General features: G+C 39.1%; 1 protein-coding gene across 5 annotated transcripts in view; it reads right to left on the minus strand.

Annotated features, from left to right (window-relative positions):
* The window catches only part of diaph2 (diaphanous-related formin 2), a 405,324-nt gene that overhangs the window by 161,884 nt on the left and 223,404 nt on the right, over positions 1 to 20,036 (minus strand). For all 5 annotated transcript variants that reach the window (XM_087851703.1, XM_087851702.1, XM_087851696.1 and 2 more), the window contains 2 exons: positions 18,032 to 18,133; positions 14,535 to 14,629 (listed from right to left, as the gene is read on the minus strand). In XM_087851703.1, the coding sequence (XP_087707829.1) occupies positions 14,535 to 14,629; positions 18,032 to 18,133 (197 nt within the window). The remainder of the gene's footprint in view (positions 1 to 14,534; positions 14,630 to 18,031; positions 18,134 to 20,036) is intronic.

The raw sequence follows: 20,036 nt of genomic DNA on the forward strand, positions 1-20,036 counted from the left end.
CCCACTGTCGCCAAAGTGCTGCTCATAGGGGGTCATATGATTGTTGGGTTTTTCTCTGTATCTATGAAGCGCCTTGAGGCGACTTTTGTTGTGATTTGGCGCTATATAAATAAAATTGAATTGAATTGGACCTGTACCAGTTCCTCAGGTGGAAGCAGCTGATGTCCGGTGGGTCCCTGCACCAGTTTCCAGGGCGAGGGCAGCTGAGACCCAGTCCACTTCTGCACCTGTTCCATAGGTGGGGATGACTGGTGTTCGGCCAGTCCAGGAACCCATATGTTTTTCCAGAATGAGAATGGTAGCTTATCCAGAGCCTGCTGTGTGCCCTGTGCAGGCCCAGCCAGAGGTCTCTGCACCGTCTGCCTTGTCCTACCCAGAGGTGCCCGCGCCGTGTGGACCTAATTCATCTGTGCCACAGCATGTTTTGTCCCAGCCAGAGGTCTGTGCTCCGCCACTTGGTCCTGTTCTGCCCAAGCCCAAGGTTCTCCATCGCGTCTGTTGACAACCTCCAACCAAGCTGCCTGAGGAGTCCCGTCGCCTCTGGCAGTTCCCAGTGAAGTGCCGCTCGTCCCGTGGCTGGTGACCAGAACTGCTAGTTGTTTGTTTTTGGACTCACCTGCTGCTTAGGTTTAGACTTGGTCCAGGCTCTGTGACCCAGTTAGTGGATTGTCTAGTTTTGTTTAGTATATAAATGAATACACGCTTTTTAAAACAGATTTATTGGAACAGATTTTACTCAGTGCACAGTGGTTTGCTGATGGACTCATACAACAATGACAAGATAAGGTCACGCAGTTACTGCTCACTGTTGGTTTATTACTGTGGGAATGGTGGCCCTTAGCCAATTACTGAACCTGATAACGAATAAAAGATCCAAATTTCTGCAGTATTGCCGACATATCCTTGCTACTGTCTATAAAATGCATGCAGCGGGTTGTCCATCAATCTACAATTGTCTTATGAATTTCTTCGCAAAAAAAAAAACAACCCTGCTGGTAGTGAGGTTAAAGATAAAGATGGAGATGAGGAAGATAATGGGAGGGGCTGCGTTTTCTGTAAATGTTAATTGTTTGTGTGAAGGTCAGCCAAGTTAATAAAATTGACCACAGCGACTTTTCCACCTCTTTTTCTCAGAGGAGAAGAGAGGAAGATGTGCCCTTTTCCAGTTCCTCACAAAGCTTCCTTCCTCATTAGCTCCCCAAATTTATTCAGCAGGAGCAGACTGGCGCAGGATCACGTGGCCAGATGGAAGCCTAGACAGGGAAAACAGAGAGCAGACACAGCTACTGGGCCACAGGCCTGGCTGACCATGCTATAGACCTCAGCAGTCATCACAGACAACACAGCCAGAGTCTACTTCCCACTAATGATGACATCTCTGTCCTTCCCTCAGGGAATTCAGCAATAAAAAAAGTGAGCTATAATGCAAGCCATGCAGTCCTGTTTGGGATGAAGCCATTAAATCAAATGTTTCTTGCTTTTGCCAAAGCCCCAATTAAGGTCTGCAGCAAGCAATGGTGCTTTTATAATGAAGGCTTTTGATCATGTCAACAGGAACATAAATATTTTTTTAGGATATGAAAAAAACAAAAAAACAGAGCAACAACAACAAAATATTGGTGCAATTGTAATTTTAAGGATCATGCTGAAGTTAATAATGACTGGGAAAACTTCGGATCATGCTAAAGTGTTCCGAGGAGTTCTATCCAAATATGTTTAGTAATGCAGCCGTTTAGACCGCTTAGGTACAGCTGGGATGCTATTACTATCCAAAATTTATGATCCATGTTTCACTGAACCAAATGGGCTTTTTCTGCATGCAATAAAATTCCAAAAATCTAAAAACTATCTACACTCTCCTGGTAGATAAACTCAGAACAAAATAAGCTGTGAATAAAGTTCTTCTCATGAACTCTAAAAGATAATATTAGCAGTCGGATTAGTAACAGTGCTGTCTGACATTGTAGAGTTGGCTCTGAATAAACCAACGGTAATATAGAGGAAAACTGTTCATTTGTTGCAATAGCTACAGCTAATACTGTGACAAATCCGATCATTTAGATTATTCTCTGGCAAATAATTAGGGATATGTCTTCACACTCATGATGTAAGTCTTTCACAGTGTCTTTCCATTTCCATGAGTCTGGTCTGGCACAGAAGAGACATGAAGGAAAAGTGTCCTTGGCAGTCCTTGTTGATAAATGTATTCCAGTCCATTTATAATAATGTCTATAATGCGGCACTTTTACACAGCATGTAAATCCAAGACAAGACATTACATATATAAACTTTAACAGAAAATGTCTGTTAAATTTGCCATTTGCAAAGTAGAAACTGCAGTTACATTATGAGTACCTTGCGAAAAAAGTGAAATGAATCTAAAACATTTCAAAATATGGAAGTTGAATACAACTAAATGAAAAACAAAGCAAGAAGACAAGGTAGTGGAAAATCGAATCCACCTCGTGCTCGTCTTTTCATTTGTCTGTCATCTTGTTAATTATCAGAATCCCCATAGAGCACAATTGACACAAAGGCAGCACCATATGTGTAGCAATGTGGGAGTCTGGGTGATGACGCTGGGCCAGACTCCTCACCACAGGCCACCAGACACACACAGCAGTCTAGGAGAGATTACTGCAAGTATGCTAGCAAAACTACACATTCATTTACCGCCTTGGGCGAAGATGAAGGCGCTACGTATCAGCACATGTGCCAAGACACGGCGAAACATGAAGCAACAACAGCATGTTGTTCACGTTAAATCCTCAAAAAAGAAAGCAGGTGTAGGTGAAATGTGTGTAGCAACTGTGTACACATTTGTCGTAAGATGTTTTATGCTAAATGTAGTGAAGAAACTATTGATATGAGCAGAAAACTGGCAGAGTCGTTGTCTACACGTTATATTAAAAAGACAACATGGCCACCTGTCAGTTTGAAAACTGTTTGGATTTGCATAGTTGAGTATTTTAGTTTTTCACGTCTTGCTTAAAAAAACAAAAACATAAAACCAAGATGAAAGTGGGAACTTAAGGACACAGTGCATATCCACACAGCAGTTATGTGTCTATTTTACTTTATTGCTCCATAAATACTATAAATTTTTAAAAAAGGAAAGAAAAGAACATAAAGCATCACATACTTCCGCACAACCTGACTCATTTAATTTATTTTGCTAACAAAATGCAGGGTTATTTTAAGCAGTATTCTATCAGTTTAAGAAGGATGCAACACATAACTACAACACTCAGTGGCTAATGCATCTAAAACAGTTCACAGCAACATGGCATACAAGTTGTATGCCAGAAGTGAACAAGACTCGATCCACACCCCCAGGATCTACAGCAACAACAATGGAATGTCATTCAGACTAAAGAAGTGTGGTTAGATGTGAAGGGAACGGATGGGAGAGGGAACATAGTCCTACTGAGGGGAGTGTACTACCAAAAGCAGCTACAAGTACGTTGGAATCCCACTAGCAAATAAGAAACATGAAGAGACCACTAGAAAAGCTGTAGCCACCAAATACCTGCAGAGAGTACGGCAAGTCCTGAGGATCCAGCTGAATAGGAATAACAAGATCTGGACAATCAACACCTACGTCCGCCAGATATGAGATACCGTGCTGGTTTAATAAGCTGGCCAAAGGAGGAGATGGAGGCCACTGACATAAAGACAAAAAAGCCTGCCTGGATATATATATATATATATATATATATATATATATATATATATATATATATATACGTCACATGAAAACCAAAATAGTTCCAAACGCCACATCTGAATGAGGGTGGGGGAGGTTCAATTTGCCATGTTGCAAGGAGAGCTTAGCTTCTGTCTTGCTAGCTTGCGCTGCGCTCAGTGAATCTGTGTTCGACTACTCCGCCTAGGCTGCACTGTCGATCGCAGATCCACTGAGCGCTCAACACAGACAGCATCGTCAGAAGAAAAGTTGATAAAATAAATTAAAAATTTTGTATTGTTTGATACACATGCGTACCGAACCGAAAGCACTGTATCGAACGGTTCAATATCAATACGAGTATTGTTGCACCCCTAATATATATATATATATATATATATATATATATATATATATATATATATATATATGTATGTATATGTAGGAATAATTTCACTATTAGTACTCAGACTGTCAAGGTGGGGATTGGAAGCAGCTGAGAGGGTAAAGAAGAGTGTAAAAGTAATGAGATACAGGTTTCGGTTCACTAAACATTTGCAGAGGATGACAGAGTCTGTAGGGCTTTTACTTCAACACTTTGATCTCTGCTGCTGTCAATTCACAGTTTCATAGCATTCAGCACTCACACGCCAAGTTAGAACAACTTAATGGGCAGTACTGGGTATGCACTAACTATAAACTTTAACAAACAGTTTAAATGCTTGCATGCGGTTAAAAAAAGGATTGGTGATGTAGTGCAAATGTAATATGAAAATATGACATTCAGGCTACAGTGACAGTGCTTACTGTATCTGCTAAATACATATATGTATATACGGTGTATATCATCATCAAATTTCATTGACTTGGACTTGTAAGTACAATAATACTACAACTCATACCAGAGCTCTGAGCAGCATATTCCCAAAAGTAAAGTCAAAATGACAAAGAAGCCCAAGAACCCTTGAGATACAATCAGCGATATTAGAGATACGCCAATCGATGGAACTTTTCTCAGAGCAATAAACTCTTTATTAAGTTGGGTTAAATAAAGGAGAAACGAGAAAGCGTTATCTGATGTCTAAAATATGATCTGAGTAAATTGTGCCCCTTTTTAAAGAGCATATGGAGGGTTTATAACAAAGACAGAAGACAAGCCATGCCTGCCATGTGTTTGACAGATGTGATTTTCTCCTTTTAATTGATTTTCTCCTCAGTTTTTGAAGACAGAGAAACATTTGCTATTATTCCCACACTTGTGATGAGAACAACATGGGACTGCCACTTATCTGCCGTGACACCTCAGCGGGCTTTTTACCTGGCTCATGGCAAATCAGTGAAGACTTTGGGTTGAATCAATAACAAAATAATCAACAGATGCAAAGACTTCTCAGCTTTCTGCAAACCTTACTTCTTAAACCAAACCCTGACAGTCTAAAAAGAACAACTTGGGCAATTTCAAAAGTTTCTTTTTTTTGTTTTGTTTTACTCAAACTAAGCTTAATAGTCAAAAGAAAGAAAAAAAGTAACTTTGCACAATGCTCTGTGGGTGTAGACGGCATCAATCTCAAACAAAAGGTTACTACCACAAAACTGTAAACTGAATACATGGAACAAAGGCTATCAAGTTGTGTTTTTGTTTATGCAAATGGGAGTACTTTTGACTGAAAAACAATCAACAAAATAAAGTACACTGCAACACAAATTTGGCTTGAAAATATTCAGCACTACAAAAAAATTAGGTTTAAAAATCTCAAATAAACTATTGTTAAATTTCAAATCATATCGAATGCATTTACAATTACTTTTGTGCTTTTTTAAAATATCTTAGAAAACATTGCACAATTAAATCTGACACTACAGGAGCGACGTACAGGTTAGAAATAAGAACAAGCAGCAGAAAGAAAGGGCAAATCATGTCTCGGAGGTAAACACGTTAAACAAAGAACATCAGTCTTACAGCTGCGTAGTTCACACAATCTACATCCCGCCAAACGACATAAACACGTCAAATCTCACTGTGAGCAAAGCGACAGTGACAGATTGACAGGCAGCGAACTGAGTGTGGCAGATTCTAAAATCGCATTAAACTAAATGGGAAATGCAGTCTAAGAGAAAAAGACAAACACAGAGAGAAGAAAACAGGTTGGGAGAGATGTGGTGGGGGGAGGGATTAATTTCAGGGTTGGGGCTGGAAAAGCTGACAGACTTAGTGTGACATTAAATTTGCCTTTTAGGATAAAATATGAGGGTTTTTTGTTAAACATGCATACCTGAGCACTTGTATTTAGGATGGAAGGTGTGAAGTGCGATTAAGAGTGAGGGTAAGAAAGCAAGTACAAGTTTACACACACAAAAAGGAAAATTAAAACAGAGAGGTGGCAAAAGAGGCAGAAACAAGCAACACACACACAAAGCAGTGAAAGCAAGAGAAAAAAGTGTATCCGTTCTCACTTGAATAGGTGTGAGCCGTTAGGACTTAGAAATGAAACTTTTTTATAAATAACTGACAATAAACTATTATCACTCCTCTATGATGTTCATATTGTTTTAAGAATAGCAGGGGAAACTATATTCAAATCATTTGCTAAGAAACAAACTTGCCAAGGTGGAGATAGCAGGGTGAACTTTACTGAACTGCACTGAAATTGTCACTCATTTGTATCCATTTTTCTTCTGCCACGTCTCATATAGTCTTACTAATACAGAGCATATATGAGGCGACTGTCAATCACGTAAGAAAAGAGCATGCATGCAACAGTAATAGAAATTAATTTGTTTATGGAGTCTGCCTTCTGAGAGGGTTTCTTTGAATGATGTGCCATCTGTCACAGAAACAAAGACACCGAATTGGAAAGTGAAAACAGAAAACAAATTTTTACTTGGTTAAGGAAATACAGCACCCAGTATGCCAGAGAAGGAGCTGAATGGACCGCACATAATCAAAATTTAACTGCTGTGGTGCATTGTGAATGGACTTCCTACTGCGTGTGTGTGTGTGTTTTCCTTTAATCAATATTCAACCTTAGGACAGAGTACCTGGCCAGGACCCTGTGGTTACAGATCAGCAGCTTGGTGATGATCAGTGAAAAGTACATGTAGTACCTTGGGTGCTGGCCATCACTTCTAAAACACATTTTGATATAGCACCAAATCAAGCCTGATTTCTCTTTTTCCCTGCCTTTACTTTGTTTATTCAATACCTCCTCTCCTTTCCTGTCTTATTTTTCCAGCCCTCCCAAGTCTGCATAATGTATTTCACATTTCATTGTTAAATTGGCATTTGATGCAGAGTAGAGTTATGTGCTGTGTGCCAAAATAAACCACAATTAAGCCCATGGGGACTCGTTTCTCCTGCTTAAGCTCTAATCCAACAGGCCCATACTTATCGCCATGCCCCACATGTGCACTTTTACACCATGAAAATGATGCCCAACAATGTGCCAGTCTGCTACAATCACCTGTTACAGCAGCGAACAAAGACTGGCATGGGCACTGCAAGACCCAGCAGCCAATGAGCAACTGCATGTAATGATGGGGCCATGCATATGGATGAGCATGGTGGTGATCTGGGTGATTGACAAGAGAGATAAACAATAATAACAAGCAAGGCTAGTTCCGAAGACTCCTGTGAGACCTGGTGGAAAGGTTGTTGCCATGGCGAAGTGAAGGGATGTAGTGAAAAGCCAAAAGCTGACAACACTTGTGTTTACTGGGAGACCAACTAGTCAGTGTGTATTAGGACTGTATATGATGCAGTAAGTTGATACGGCTTTAAAATTGCCAGTGAAGAACCAGACCTTTATTATTATCATTAGCTTTACATATAAATTGAGCTTCAAAGTAAATATTAAATTTATGTGAAATGTATATCGTATTTGTGAAACATCCATTATCCATTTGTGTTCACATAGCTGAAAGAAATGAAGTAATTATAATTTTTATGCAGCATTTGTTAGCCACGTTAGCGACCGATTATTCAGCCTGCCACTTTAAATTGTCTTCATTGATAATGTGAACTGATATTGATGAAATGACAGCCAAATAATCATCACCATTTGAGAATCCGAAAAATATTAAGAACCCTAAATTATTTAAATTTCGCTGTATACATATTACACATCAGCGCATTTCTTTTCCCGGAGAAGTAAGGCATAGAAGATCCCAAAAAAAAGAAAAAAGCCATCAAAGGAAACATGAAGTCAGGATATCTGCTGTTATCTTAGGGCTGTTAGACACTTTGCTTTCACTTTGAAAGTGAAAAAATATTTTCAAAAACCTACAATGCAATGAGCAAAACAGGGACTAAAGAAACGCTATAAACTGATAGCGGAGACTGCTTTTCCTGTTTTCATGTACAGGATATCACAGCAGGGTCAGAATAGGTCAGACTGGGGAAATATTTATTTAAATAAGTGCTGTACTTGAAAAAGAAGGTGTAATACATACATGCAGACTATTGGGCTGTTCCTGTTGATATTGCAACATTGTATCATTTTCATTTTTCTGCGCTAAATCAGGAGTTGAGTGCAATATATGTAACAATACCATTGAGAAGCACATTAACGCATAAATGTGATCAAACAAAGCTAAAGGGAAAAAATTAACCAAGGTATATAAAGAAATAATAAGAATAATAAGAATAAAGAAATGTCCCACTATTTACCTAAAAGCGCTGGTATGTCACCCAATGAAAGTGATATGCTTTCACTGACTCAATTAGGATATGCTAAGTTTAAATGCAAGCGAATGGCCACTATTATGCAATTCTTTGATATTTTTACTAGTGCATTTGCACACAACATAGGGCAATACTAATTACAAATGAATAGCAGCGGTGCAGTGTTAGTCATTAGCCTTTCCTTTTGAAAAGAAGATGGGGTAATATAAAATACATTGGCAGACATTAAACATTAAGGAGCCACTCTGATATTCTGCAAAACAAGCCCCTAGGGCCATATCATCCGCTGACGAGAGTTAGCTTACCACACGCACCAAAAACTGGGCGTACTAAAACATTTAGTGATGACTCCCTCATTTCAAAAAGCTAGATCACGTGGTGTGTTCTTAGTGCAGACTGAGAAAAGAGCTGCTCTCCACAAGCCTAAAGTTTAATTCTCAATGCAGATGGGGGAAAATAGAGAGAGAGAAATAATTATCTGAATTTGAAGACTTTTATTTATAATTTGGCGAATCCAAGATTGATTCTGCAGCATGATTAAGCCCCTACATATGCCCTCTTTTAACTTCATTTAGCGAGTTGGATTGGCTAAAGAAAGAGAAGAAACTGAAATACCCAGGACCCAAAGTGGAGGCAAGTTCTCCAAAATAACTGCAGCAATCGACCTGATAAGTGCCTTAAAAAAGCACATCTATTAAAAGACAAAGGATGATGATGCAAAATGCTGCATTTATTGCATACTGCATTTATGAATTCCCAGACTAAAATTGCCTAATTTAAATATAAGCCTTTATGATTACATGTTTGCTTTCACCTACTGAGGTCAATGTAGTGATGCGCTTTAATATGAAATGGTTAAATTAGAAATGGAGCATAATTGGACATCACAAGGGCTGTGGTCTCCAACTATGTATACAGCATGAAGAACCACAGGCTGTTTTTGCCTGATGGAAGGAGAAAAGCTGATTAGACCTAAAAAAGCTTCTATTTGCCCGGGGGAGCATTAGAAGAGGGTATACATGCATTGTAGACAGCTTAAGAATTTATAAACTGTAATCACAAAGAACTATTTCCCAAGATGTGCCAATTAAGCAATGAGGGAATGCAAGGTAGTCCAGCAGAAACATTGTACAAGAATAATAAGGAAAAAGTGGCAAGACAAAAGAACGAGCTGAGAGAGTGCTTGGAGAGTATCCTTGCTAAGCATTAATCTAAATTCCTAAAAACCAACACCACTTAATCCGTCCTACTGTAAGTAAAAAATAATTTAAATAAGCCTTTGGACACAGTTTCTCTTTGAGAATGCAAACTATGTTTAATACAATAATGGCAACATTGTCAGCAACTTTAACTTCTTTTGCAATTCTCCAGTGACAAGTACTCGAACAGAGAAAGGTTATGAGCTAATAACTCCCTGCATGTGTACCAGTTGATTGCACTATAAACTATTCGAGTTTACAAGTGCTTATTAATAATCTGGGCATTGTTTGGCCTCCTTGTGTTCCTTTGGCATGAACCGTAAGGGCATGGGACCAAATACCATCATTATGCCAGTTAAGCCTTCCCCCCTCTGGGGCAAAGAGGCTGTTGGGTACTTTTGGACAGATAAAAACACCAAAGGCAACAGTTTAAATCAGTAACAGTAGGCTCATGGGCACATATCCACATCATGATTGAAATCATGCAAGTGTGGAAGATGTGTTCTTAGCCAGAGTGCTGCTTAGGTCTCGTAGTCTTGCAGTGCCAAAACGAAATGCAAACACAATAGAACCTGGCCCTGAAGCCCACATGTGTCTGACTCTTTCACACACAAAAAGGTCTACAGGACCCTTCCCTTGCTGCTTCTCCTGCCGCCAATAAAAGCAATGAATAGCTTTGTCAGGATGTCAGCTCTTTTAAAAGCAGACCTTTGCAATGCTTTCTGAGACTCAACCTGCTTTCACTGAGCCAACTGGTATTGTTGTTTGTCATTGTCCACACTGTTATAAGTGTATGGTGGTGTGGTGACTCTGTCTTTTAAAATTTGATGAAGCTGACCTGATTTACAAAAATGACCACCAGCACTATGTCTATTGTAGTCAAACAAAGAGCACAGACAAAGAAAGAGGGCATGACAGAATGCAAATGTGTGTGTGTGTGTGTGTGTTTGCGGACTGTGCACGCATTTATTGGTTAGATGATGCATAATGCAGTTTTACAGGGACTAGAAAACAGAGGGGATAACTGACACCGTCTATCCATTTGCATGTGCCGTACTTATGTTTGCATGCTGGGTGCATGGAGATGAAAATAAGGATGCAAGCATTCATGTGGGGCATGGATGAATGGGGAGATCCAGGACTGTCTGCTAACATTCGGGGATGTGTATATCATCTCCGAGGCGTTGATGGGCCCTAATGCAGAATAAGGAGAGCCAATCAACTCATATCTATCCGCTCTGCCAGGGTGACACATTGTAGGGGTACTTCAAGGCCAGCGTACTGCCACATTCTGCTGACAAATCATTACATTAGACATGTCGACTGAGAAGGAAGGTAATAAGATTGAGTTACAGGGTTTCAGATGGATTATGAACACCTTTTGCTTCCTTGATTCTTTCCATTTTCACCATTCTTTAAACTTATCTGGTTGATTCCAATTGTTGAACAGACATTTGAACTTAGTTATTTTAGTTTCATAACGAAAACTGCACAGCCAGTTAAAAAGGAGGAATTGTTCACGTCTCCTCTTCTTCACCACAAATACAGGCACTCTTTGTCTAAATGCCAAATGAATTTTTCAACGTGGCAATTTTTGAATGAAAAAAAACAACACTAAAAATTTCCATTGCACATTTTGATTGTAGTTTAGTAACAGTAAATGACTGGTGTAAAACCAATAGCATGTACACTTTTGCTAAGAAGAACAGGAAGCAGAAGGTGAAGATGAAGAATAAGATGACGAAAGTTTACTAATAATGTTTTTATTGTTGTTGTTGTTGTTGTTGTTATCATTTACTTTCGAAAGCGTCCTTGCTTTATTTTATGTGTGTGCATCTGTCCACGAGATAAATGGTGATTGGCGTGTGGCTGAAAGTGGGTGGTGAGGAATGATTAATCAGCATAATGAATGTGGATAAGCACTGTGCAGATGGAGCCCACACTCAGGACTGTGTCACCCAGCAGGGAGTCTTTTTGCTTCCCTTCAGTGCCTCTGCATAGTTTCAACTATAGCTATAATTGTATTTGTTGGGCATGTGTTGCTTGCTGCCTCGTTTAATTTGCGAGCTCATTTCTGCACGCTTTTGCTTTATAATCACCTCATTCATATTTCAGTAGGATGGTTATCCAAGTATACAATTAGCAACATTTTCATGTAAATAAAAATTTACGCATTTGTTTTGCTTCTCTCTCTTGCCAAACATTATTGCATTGTACCATTTGCAGCAAATCGTGCTTTCAGTCAAACACAGTTTAATAAGTCCTCTAGCTTCACATTTTAACCACCACACAACACATGACGTACGCTTTGAGCTGTCTGTGGGTTCAAACTGATTTTTAATACCTTAACCTTAATATTTAAAAATGAACTTCATTCTCATAAAATGGGATTGCATCAGTGTTATATCCATGCATTAAACAATTGCAATGGATTTTATGCATTTAGTTAAAAGCTTATATTCCACAATAATAGAATATGTATGCATTCTCACCCACTCAAATTCTATTTATACAGCATATATAAAGGCTAGTAAACCTTTAATGTAAGAGAATCATAATTCAAAAGAGACATTATATAACATTAGCATAACAGCAGGTGAATTAACAGAAGAAAGAATTGTTAATAACTGGGATGCTATCCAAACTGAACTTTCTACTTCAGACCATGCAGACCATTATTTAACCAGCAGTGACATACATGCCAGATGTGTGCTCCTTCTGTACCAATAAGTTAACCCGGTTGGTCACCCTGGCTCCCCCTAGATTTCATGACATTAGCTTGGTTTTCAGATGCTCTTACTGAGTCATACGCTCATTCTCCTAAGCCCTGTTGAGCCTTTTTGTTAGAAACCCCACTGCCCTTCTTCACATTGAATAAAGAGTAAAATGGAGAAAGTAAATGGGGACAATAAAAAACCTTTTTCTAGCTGTTTGAATGCTGAAAAGGCTACATATGACTAACCCTAAGTCACTTCCCATTGGTGTATTTTTGCTACATTCAGCCATTATTTCTTCATCACTTTCTATATATATATATATATGGTGCTTGTGTACTGGCAATGTGTTAGTACTTTAACATACTTTTTCCTCCCCCAAAGAGGAGGGATGTGTGTCATCTCATACACACCCTATGGCTGTACTTTCACCTAGTCAGTTTAAGGGTTGATTTTGCAGGATTTACATTAGTTGATGTACAAATCGTGCAAGTTTGGTGGTAAAGGATATATACTGGTATATACAATATTCCAACCAGAAGCAACATTAAGACCACTTTCAAGTGAATTGAATAACATTAATTCAATTCAATTTTATTTATATAGCGCCAAATCACAACAAAAGTCGATTCAAGGCGCTTCATAGGTACAGAGAAAAACCCAACAATCATATGACCCCCTATGAGCAGCACTTTGGCGACAGTGGGAAGGAAAAACTCCCTTTTAACAGGAAGAAACCTCCAGCAGAACCAGGCTCAGGGAGGGGCGGGGCCATCTGCTGTGATTGGTTGGGGTGAGAGAAGGAAGACAGGATAAAAGACATGCTGTGGAAGAGAGACAGAGGTTAATAACAGATATGATTCAATGCATCATGGGAATCCCCCGGCAGCCTACGTCTATTGCAGCATAACTAAGGGAGGATTCAGGGTCACCTGGTCCAGCCCTAACTATATGCTTTAGCAAAAAGGAAAGTTTGAAGCCTAATCTTGAAAGTAGAGATAGTGTCTGTCTCCCGAATCCAAACTGGAAGCTGGTTCCACAGAAGAGGGGCCTGAAAACTGAAGGCTCTGCCTCCCATTCTACTTTTAAATACTCTAGGAACAACAAGTAGGCCTGCAGAGCGAGAGCGAAGTGCTCTAATAGGGTGATATGGTACTACAAGGTCATTAAGATAAGATGGGGCCTGATTATTTAAGACCTTGTTACTAGACACATTGTTACTTTGCACAGCTATACTGAGGAAGTTTTTTCCTGGGAATTATGTGGGCGTTTTGTTGGCACATGTGCTCCCTTACTAAACATTGGTGCAAACCAAGTAATCACCCACCTCCACACCACAGCTGCATTCTGAAACCCCACTAGAACTTGAACACAAAAGCAGTGTGATCCAGCTCATTGCCCAGGAATGACTTGAGGAACACATGACACTGATTATACAGATCTGACTGAGCATCTACAGGATGTGTCAGAGCAGAAGCCCACCTCACGACCACAGGACCCAATAGATCAACTGTCCCAATGCCAGACACCACAGGACACCCTTCGAGCTCGCGGGAATGAGAACTTTTCCCCCTTTCTCTGGACCTAAGCTTGAAATCAGCAGCCACTTCAACAATGTCCACTCCTGGTTGTCAAGTAAAGAAAAGGGGGGAAAAGACTTCTGTACACACCCATGCACAGAAAGCAGTGTATCACTGCCAAGATTATACTGAAATCAAATGTTCTATTTGCTACTCACCCCGAGGGTACACACCTCCTACTGCAGAAATAAAACAGTAATAAAAGCCAACATGCTGCTTTACTCACAAGGACAGTGCAAGAAATGTTAGTACAGATTGAGGCTCAGGCTGCACAGTGATGCATCTTCACCTCAAGTGCATCCACCTTATTTTCAATTAATGTTTTTCTTTTTTTTTGAGACAGTGAAAAATAAAATAGAAGAAAAAGTAGCCTTTAGAAAGCTCATTAATCATGGTTTAAAACAAAGACAAGACGAGATGGGGGTGGAGTTGAGGAGACTTTGCCAAGCCTTCACCTTCTCCATCCATTGTAATAGGATAAAGGGTGGGTCTCTATGGTCCACATGGAAATGAGAAGACTGACTTGTGCAAAAAAAACCAGACCACACCAGGTCTCCACACACACAAAGTTCACACATTTTTTAGAAACTGCAAAGTAACAGAGAAGCGTAAAAAAGAAAGGAAAAAGGGGGGGAAAGGGGGGTACTTACGCACCACACTGAGTATCAGTCTTACCTGGATGAGTGATTCACTCAGTCTCTCCTCGTCTACCTGGAGCACAATGTCCCGGATCTCTTCATAAGGCAGGCGGAACGAGCCCAAGAAAATTGCTGTTGTGATGTAGACAGAAAAGAGTCATTTCCTCTCCCTTTTTTATTAGACTGCAGGCTTCAAAGAGACATTTCAGCACAAAATGACCACAGACCTAACTTTCCACTTGGAAAAACTAATGCATTTTAAGCCTTTCGACTGGATCGTCTGTGTCACAAAAGCTGGACAGGAAAGAAAAATCAAGATTTAACAATAACACGTAAAACAGTGACAGGTAATAATAACGATACTAATAATGAGAATATTTTGAATTAGCTGCAGGAGTGTTTGTGTCATGTGAACAGCTACATGCTTTTGTAAGGGTGGATACAAAGGTGCCCAGTGAATTTGCCTCGGGGCAAAGCCTCATGGCTGTTTCACACTCCAGGTGGGGTGGCTACATTGAAAAGTGGAGCTGACGGTGTATCCAGGTGGAAGTCACACATGGAGGTTTGGTAATGAGTTGGAGGAGAGTCACTCAACAGCTGCTTAACTACTGAAGCACTGGGACCTGATGTCTGCATGTGACGTGCAACAGAGAAGGAGTGCGGCCTTTTTTCAGCTCTTCATAGTCTGCTGCTACTTAATATACAGAGTATTTACTGCATTTAAGTCAGTCATAGCATAACACGCCGTTGCTTTCACTTTGATTTACGATATAGTGTTGTAGAGCTTCAGTCCCATAACATCTAGCATCATTTTCTGGTTTCACTACATAATAGACCTACCTTTCCTCAGTTCAACATTTTTTGTCAAATAAAGCACATTGTCTTTGCTTCGTATTGTCTCTTCAATAGACAGCTGGATATTCAGTACTGAGTTCTCTTCAAAGGTCATATGTATTGGATACTAGGACATATTGGAGATTCAAAGTGAGGGAAATGTAGATGGGAAGGCAAAAAAAAAAAAAAGTTCCAGGCTGAAAATCCAACATTTGGTGCTATCAGCTTGCACCTGGCTCTTATTTCCTGTGATGGTGTAGGTGTAGGTGTGTTGATGAGATTCAGCAGCACAATGCCGTTTTGGTGCACAATTTAGCAGAAAATTGCACCTGCACATTTACCCATGAGGATTAGTATGTACGTGTTTTTCCAGGTGCTCTGAGGTGTACTTTTGGTTTTAGTTTGTATACAAAGGAGCTTTGCATTACTGCATTACTGATATAGGAATCAAACATCTGATTCTCATGTTCCATTTTCTGTACTGTTGACAAGGGATAGGAAGTGATACTATAAGTGATACAACATCTATAGAGATACAACAGCAAATGTAGTAGACCACGCAATGTAAGGTTTATGGCATAGCTGCTCTAAATGAATAGCATTGGTAATTATCAAAATCATTTTATGTTTCTGTAATGGTTAATCTGCCAGCATGTGGAAGCACTTTAATCGACATGACATTTTTAATGCTGTGATATAATTACTGTTGTTATCCATGAATTTTCAAATGTACTGTTTTTCAAAAAAAAAAGTATAAAAAAGGGTAACACACTTTTTTTTTTTTAAATTAAGGCGTCAAATTGCAGTTATTTACTTTCCTGAATAGAAAAAAATAGTTTGAATAGTTGAACGTTACGCTCGCTGAATTAATTTGAGCAATATAAACATGAATTCTGTTTATTTGTCTAATAAGTAACAATATGATTTTTAGCTTTAAACTCATTTTTGACAGATTTTTAAAATATCTGTGTTTTCTTGGTTTTTATGAAAGGTGGTCTAATAAATTTATTAAGTATCGTAGCTCTATGCTGAGTTACACAAAATGCTTTTTTTCAGTCCTTTTTCAGGGTTTGTATCTCTCCTCTCACAGCACTCTCTCACTTAGACAGACCCCACCTCTAAGTGTCCCTCTGGACTTAAATCTCTCAACTCTCTTCTGCAGCAAGAATAGAGACAAAGTGCACATGAAGATGTTAAAATTGCATGTATAGTAAAAAGCAGTAGTGAATATAGCACACCAGACTCTGACGAAAGCAGACAAAACTTAAATATCTCCAATGGAAGTGAAAACAGGTGCATGCTCTCCTGCAAGTTTACTTTTTGAAATGCGTTGGAATTCTGTTTGTGCATAAATTATTTTTGTTAGTTTTGGGGGGAAAAAGTGGAAACAATTGGTTTTCAATGGTTTCTAGTTCTAAGCAGAACTGCAGGAACTCTTCACTGAGAAACCAGTTGGCTACAAGTTGAACAGCCACAAGGGGCAGTACCCTTGTGGCTGCTATACCACAATACATAACATGGTATTTACATTACAATCACTCATACTATCCAACTACCTACATATCTCAGTCACCGGACCTTCAAAACTACTAAACATCAAAACTGTAAAGGGAACTTAGACGGTTCAGAGGCACGCACAGAATATGATCTATGATGCTGTAGTATGTGTCAGCGCGGCTCATGAGAGCTGCATAACTGAGTAAAACAACATGCTTCCAACCCATTTCCTTCCTGAAGGTGAGGTTTTCCACACTCTTATTTTTGCCTCCTGTCAAATTCAAAGCCCATCTGCTTGTTATATAATAAAAGATGGCAGTGACACCTATCATATCAACATGGTCACAGCCCAAACAAGGATGCAATGACAGAATCATACAAATGCAGCAAACAGGCTTCTGTGTTTCAAACTTGTGCTCAATATTTAGCAAATTTAAGTCATTTATCACATCTCTATTCATGGAATATGTCATCACTTGTTTACAATTCTCACCTTTTCTGCTTAAATAACAATGGTGTAGAAGACACATGTACCCAAATGAGTGGACTGCAATCTAAACATTAATCCATTTTTTTAACCACTTGTATTTCATCATGGGACTGGAGCCTATTTTGAGAGTTATGGGGCAAAAGGCAGGATACACACTGGATTGATTGCTAGTCATACAATTCATTCACACTCACATTCACACCTACGGCCTAACACACATGTTTCGGAGTACCTAGAGAGAGCCTACGCAAGCAAGCGCCAACTGACTGGCATAATCTTAACATGTGACATTCATATTTGTTGAGGTGTTATGATCTATATTGTCACTCTGAGCTATATTATACCAAATCTTTCAGACAGGCAGATATGCTAACAAGCACACAGACTATTTAAGAAGAAGGAGTGGGAGTTCTGTCTGTTTTTTCTAGATCATTTGCATGTTAACTGAAGAGCAAAATAAAAAGAAGCCTGGAAGGTGAGTTAACACACCTGTACTAGGTAAACAGGCTACTCACGGCCACAAGTGATTTTAAACACCTACATGTAATTTTAGTATTCAGTTCTAACAAAAATGTGCTTTACTAATCAAACGGCTTGGACACAAATAAAACACTACATACCAATTAAAAAAACTCAACAAAACACCATCCTTACTGAGGAGGAACATTCAGTTATGGTTCATTTCTGTAGGACAAATAACTGCATCTACTTACAAAGATTCTGTGCAGTCTTGGCATCCAAGATACGAAGCTCTTTTGCCTTTTTCTTAAATTGTGGCACTTTTTCTTCATTTTCATCCTTCAGGTCTTTTCTTGCTGCAAGAAAAAAAAAAGAAATATTACATATGTAGATATATAGATAGATAACATAAGAAATACTCAGACATTTTGGGGACAAGAGCATACTATTAACCTAAATTTTGAAGCTAACTGCTATCACCATTATCTAAAAGCAAGAATTAAATGACATTAAACAACATTTTTCCACCATTTCTCAAAACATAGAAAAATAATTAATGTACATACATCAGAATCTCAATGCATATTAAAAGTTAAGCGTACAGGACAACATGCGTTAGATGCCAACAGATGGCATAAACCAATTAAAAACCGTTGCTTCAGTACCCGGAAAGCAGCATTTTGGTCCTGCATCTTTTTTCTCTAGACAAAAGGCAAAAGCAAATCAGCTACTGCTGAAACATTTGGCAGGTAATCTAACTGATTAGCCTGTGATGTATTCTACACTTAATGTGATAATCTAAAATTTAAAAAAATGTTCACAAATGTGCGTGGTTTTGCCATTTTAGAAACATAAGCAGCAATACATGGAAACTCTACAGTGGAACTGATTTGAATGCTTTGCTTTCTGCATATGTCATATAAGGTTGGTGATAGGCAGAACTGATTGATGTTAGCAACCTTAAACATAAAAGTGGAACTACATAATATGCAATTTAATCATCTGTAGCATCAGAGGAAAGTCTTGCAGACAACTTTCCTATCTTCATTTGCATGTGCCAACACTTTTGTCATTGTGACAGTGGGTAGATGGTTGATAAGCACCGCTCCTTCCCTTAGGCCCTGCCTGTTAACTTCCTACAGCCAGGAAGATAATTGTGTTAGCCCCCACAAATCCCCAAAAATGGTATTAAGTCTGTGACTGAACACAATAGACGAATTTGTCTAAGAATGAAGAGACCCTATGTTTTCATAATGGACAGATTATTGAGTCTGCACACTGGGGAAACACCACAATAACAGTACTGCAGTAACACCCAATTTGTCTAAAAACATGCGTGCCTGCAGGGGACAGAATTATACACATGCTACCCTTTTTCTATTTTGTTTGGCAAACTAAACTCTTTAAATGTCATGATGAATTATTTTTATGAATTCATCACCTGCTGGACTTTAAATGCTCAGATGTGTTTCAGAAAGAAGAAATCTGCTCATGATCAAAGCATTTTAACCTCCTAGGACCTGCCGTCAGTGTTGCCAACTCCTCAGTAAGGAAAATCGCTATTGGTTGTCCTAAAAGTCGCTAGAAGTCGCTAAATGACGTCATCACCTAATTTGCATAATTGGTCATGCTAATATAATTGTAACCTACGCTGTTGGAGAGAGAAATAACATCGTGGAAGAGACATAAAGTGAGTAAAAAATGTCCTAAATGCATTTAGAATTTATTTAGAACTAGAAATTAAATTTCTTTTAGCAATTATTGTTTTTTAATGTCACAATTCCAACCCTGCTCCTTTATCCGGGCTTCGACCGGCAAAAGTGACCCGAAATTGGCACTCTGGTGGAGTTACTTTGTGTGTGTGTTTATAGGTAGTTTTAAACTTTGTGATCCACAAAACAGCATCACAGTGAAAGAAGAACTGACTGCGTTACAGTCCGCCCGTGAACGCTTTAGCACGGGTGAGGTGCCCACGGCAGCACCGCTGCTTGTTGAGAGTAAGAGCAACACGCTCTTTCACGTCAAAAAGTCGTCATAAATAAGTCTCCAATAACACCAGAAAAAGTCGCCAGATTTGTCGCTAGTCGCTCTTTAGAAAAAAAAGTCGCTAAGGGGCCTGAAAACTCGCTAAATATAGCGACAAAGTCACATTTTGGGTTATTTAGACCAAAATACTCAATTTTGCTCTACATGGGCCTGATATCCACTTACGAGGACATTATACTGCTACTGTTCTATCAAAATGTTAAATGAATATCC

The sequence above is a fragment of the Neolamprologus brichardi genome, chromosome 2 (assembly GCF_056152115.1).
Source record: "Neolamprologus brichardi isolate AB-2024 chromosome 2, ASM5615211v1, whole genome shotgun sequence".
Taxonomy (NCBI): Eukaryota; Metazoa; Chordata; class Actinopteri; order Cichliformes; family Cichlidae; genus Neolamprologus; species Neolamprologus brichardi.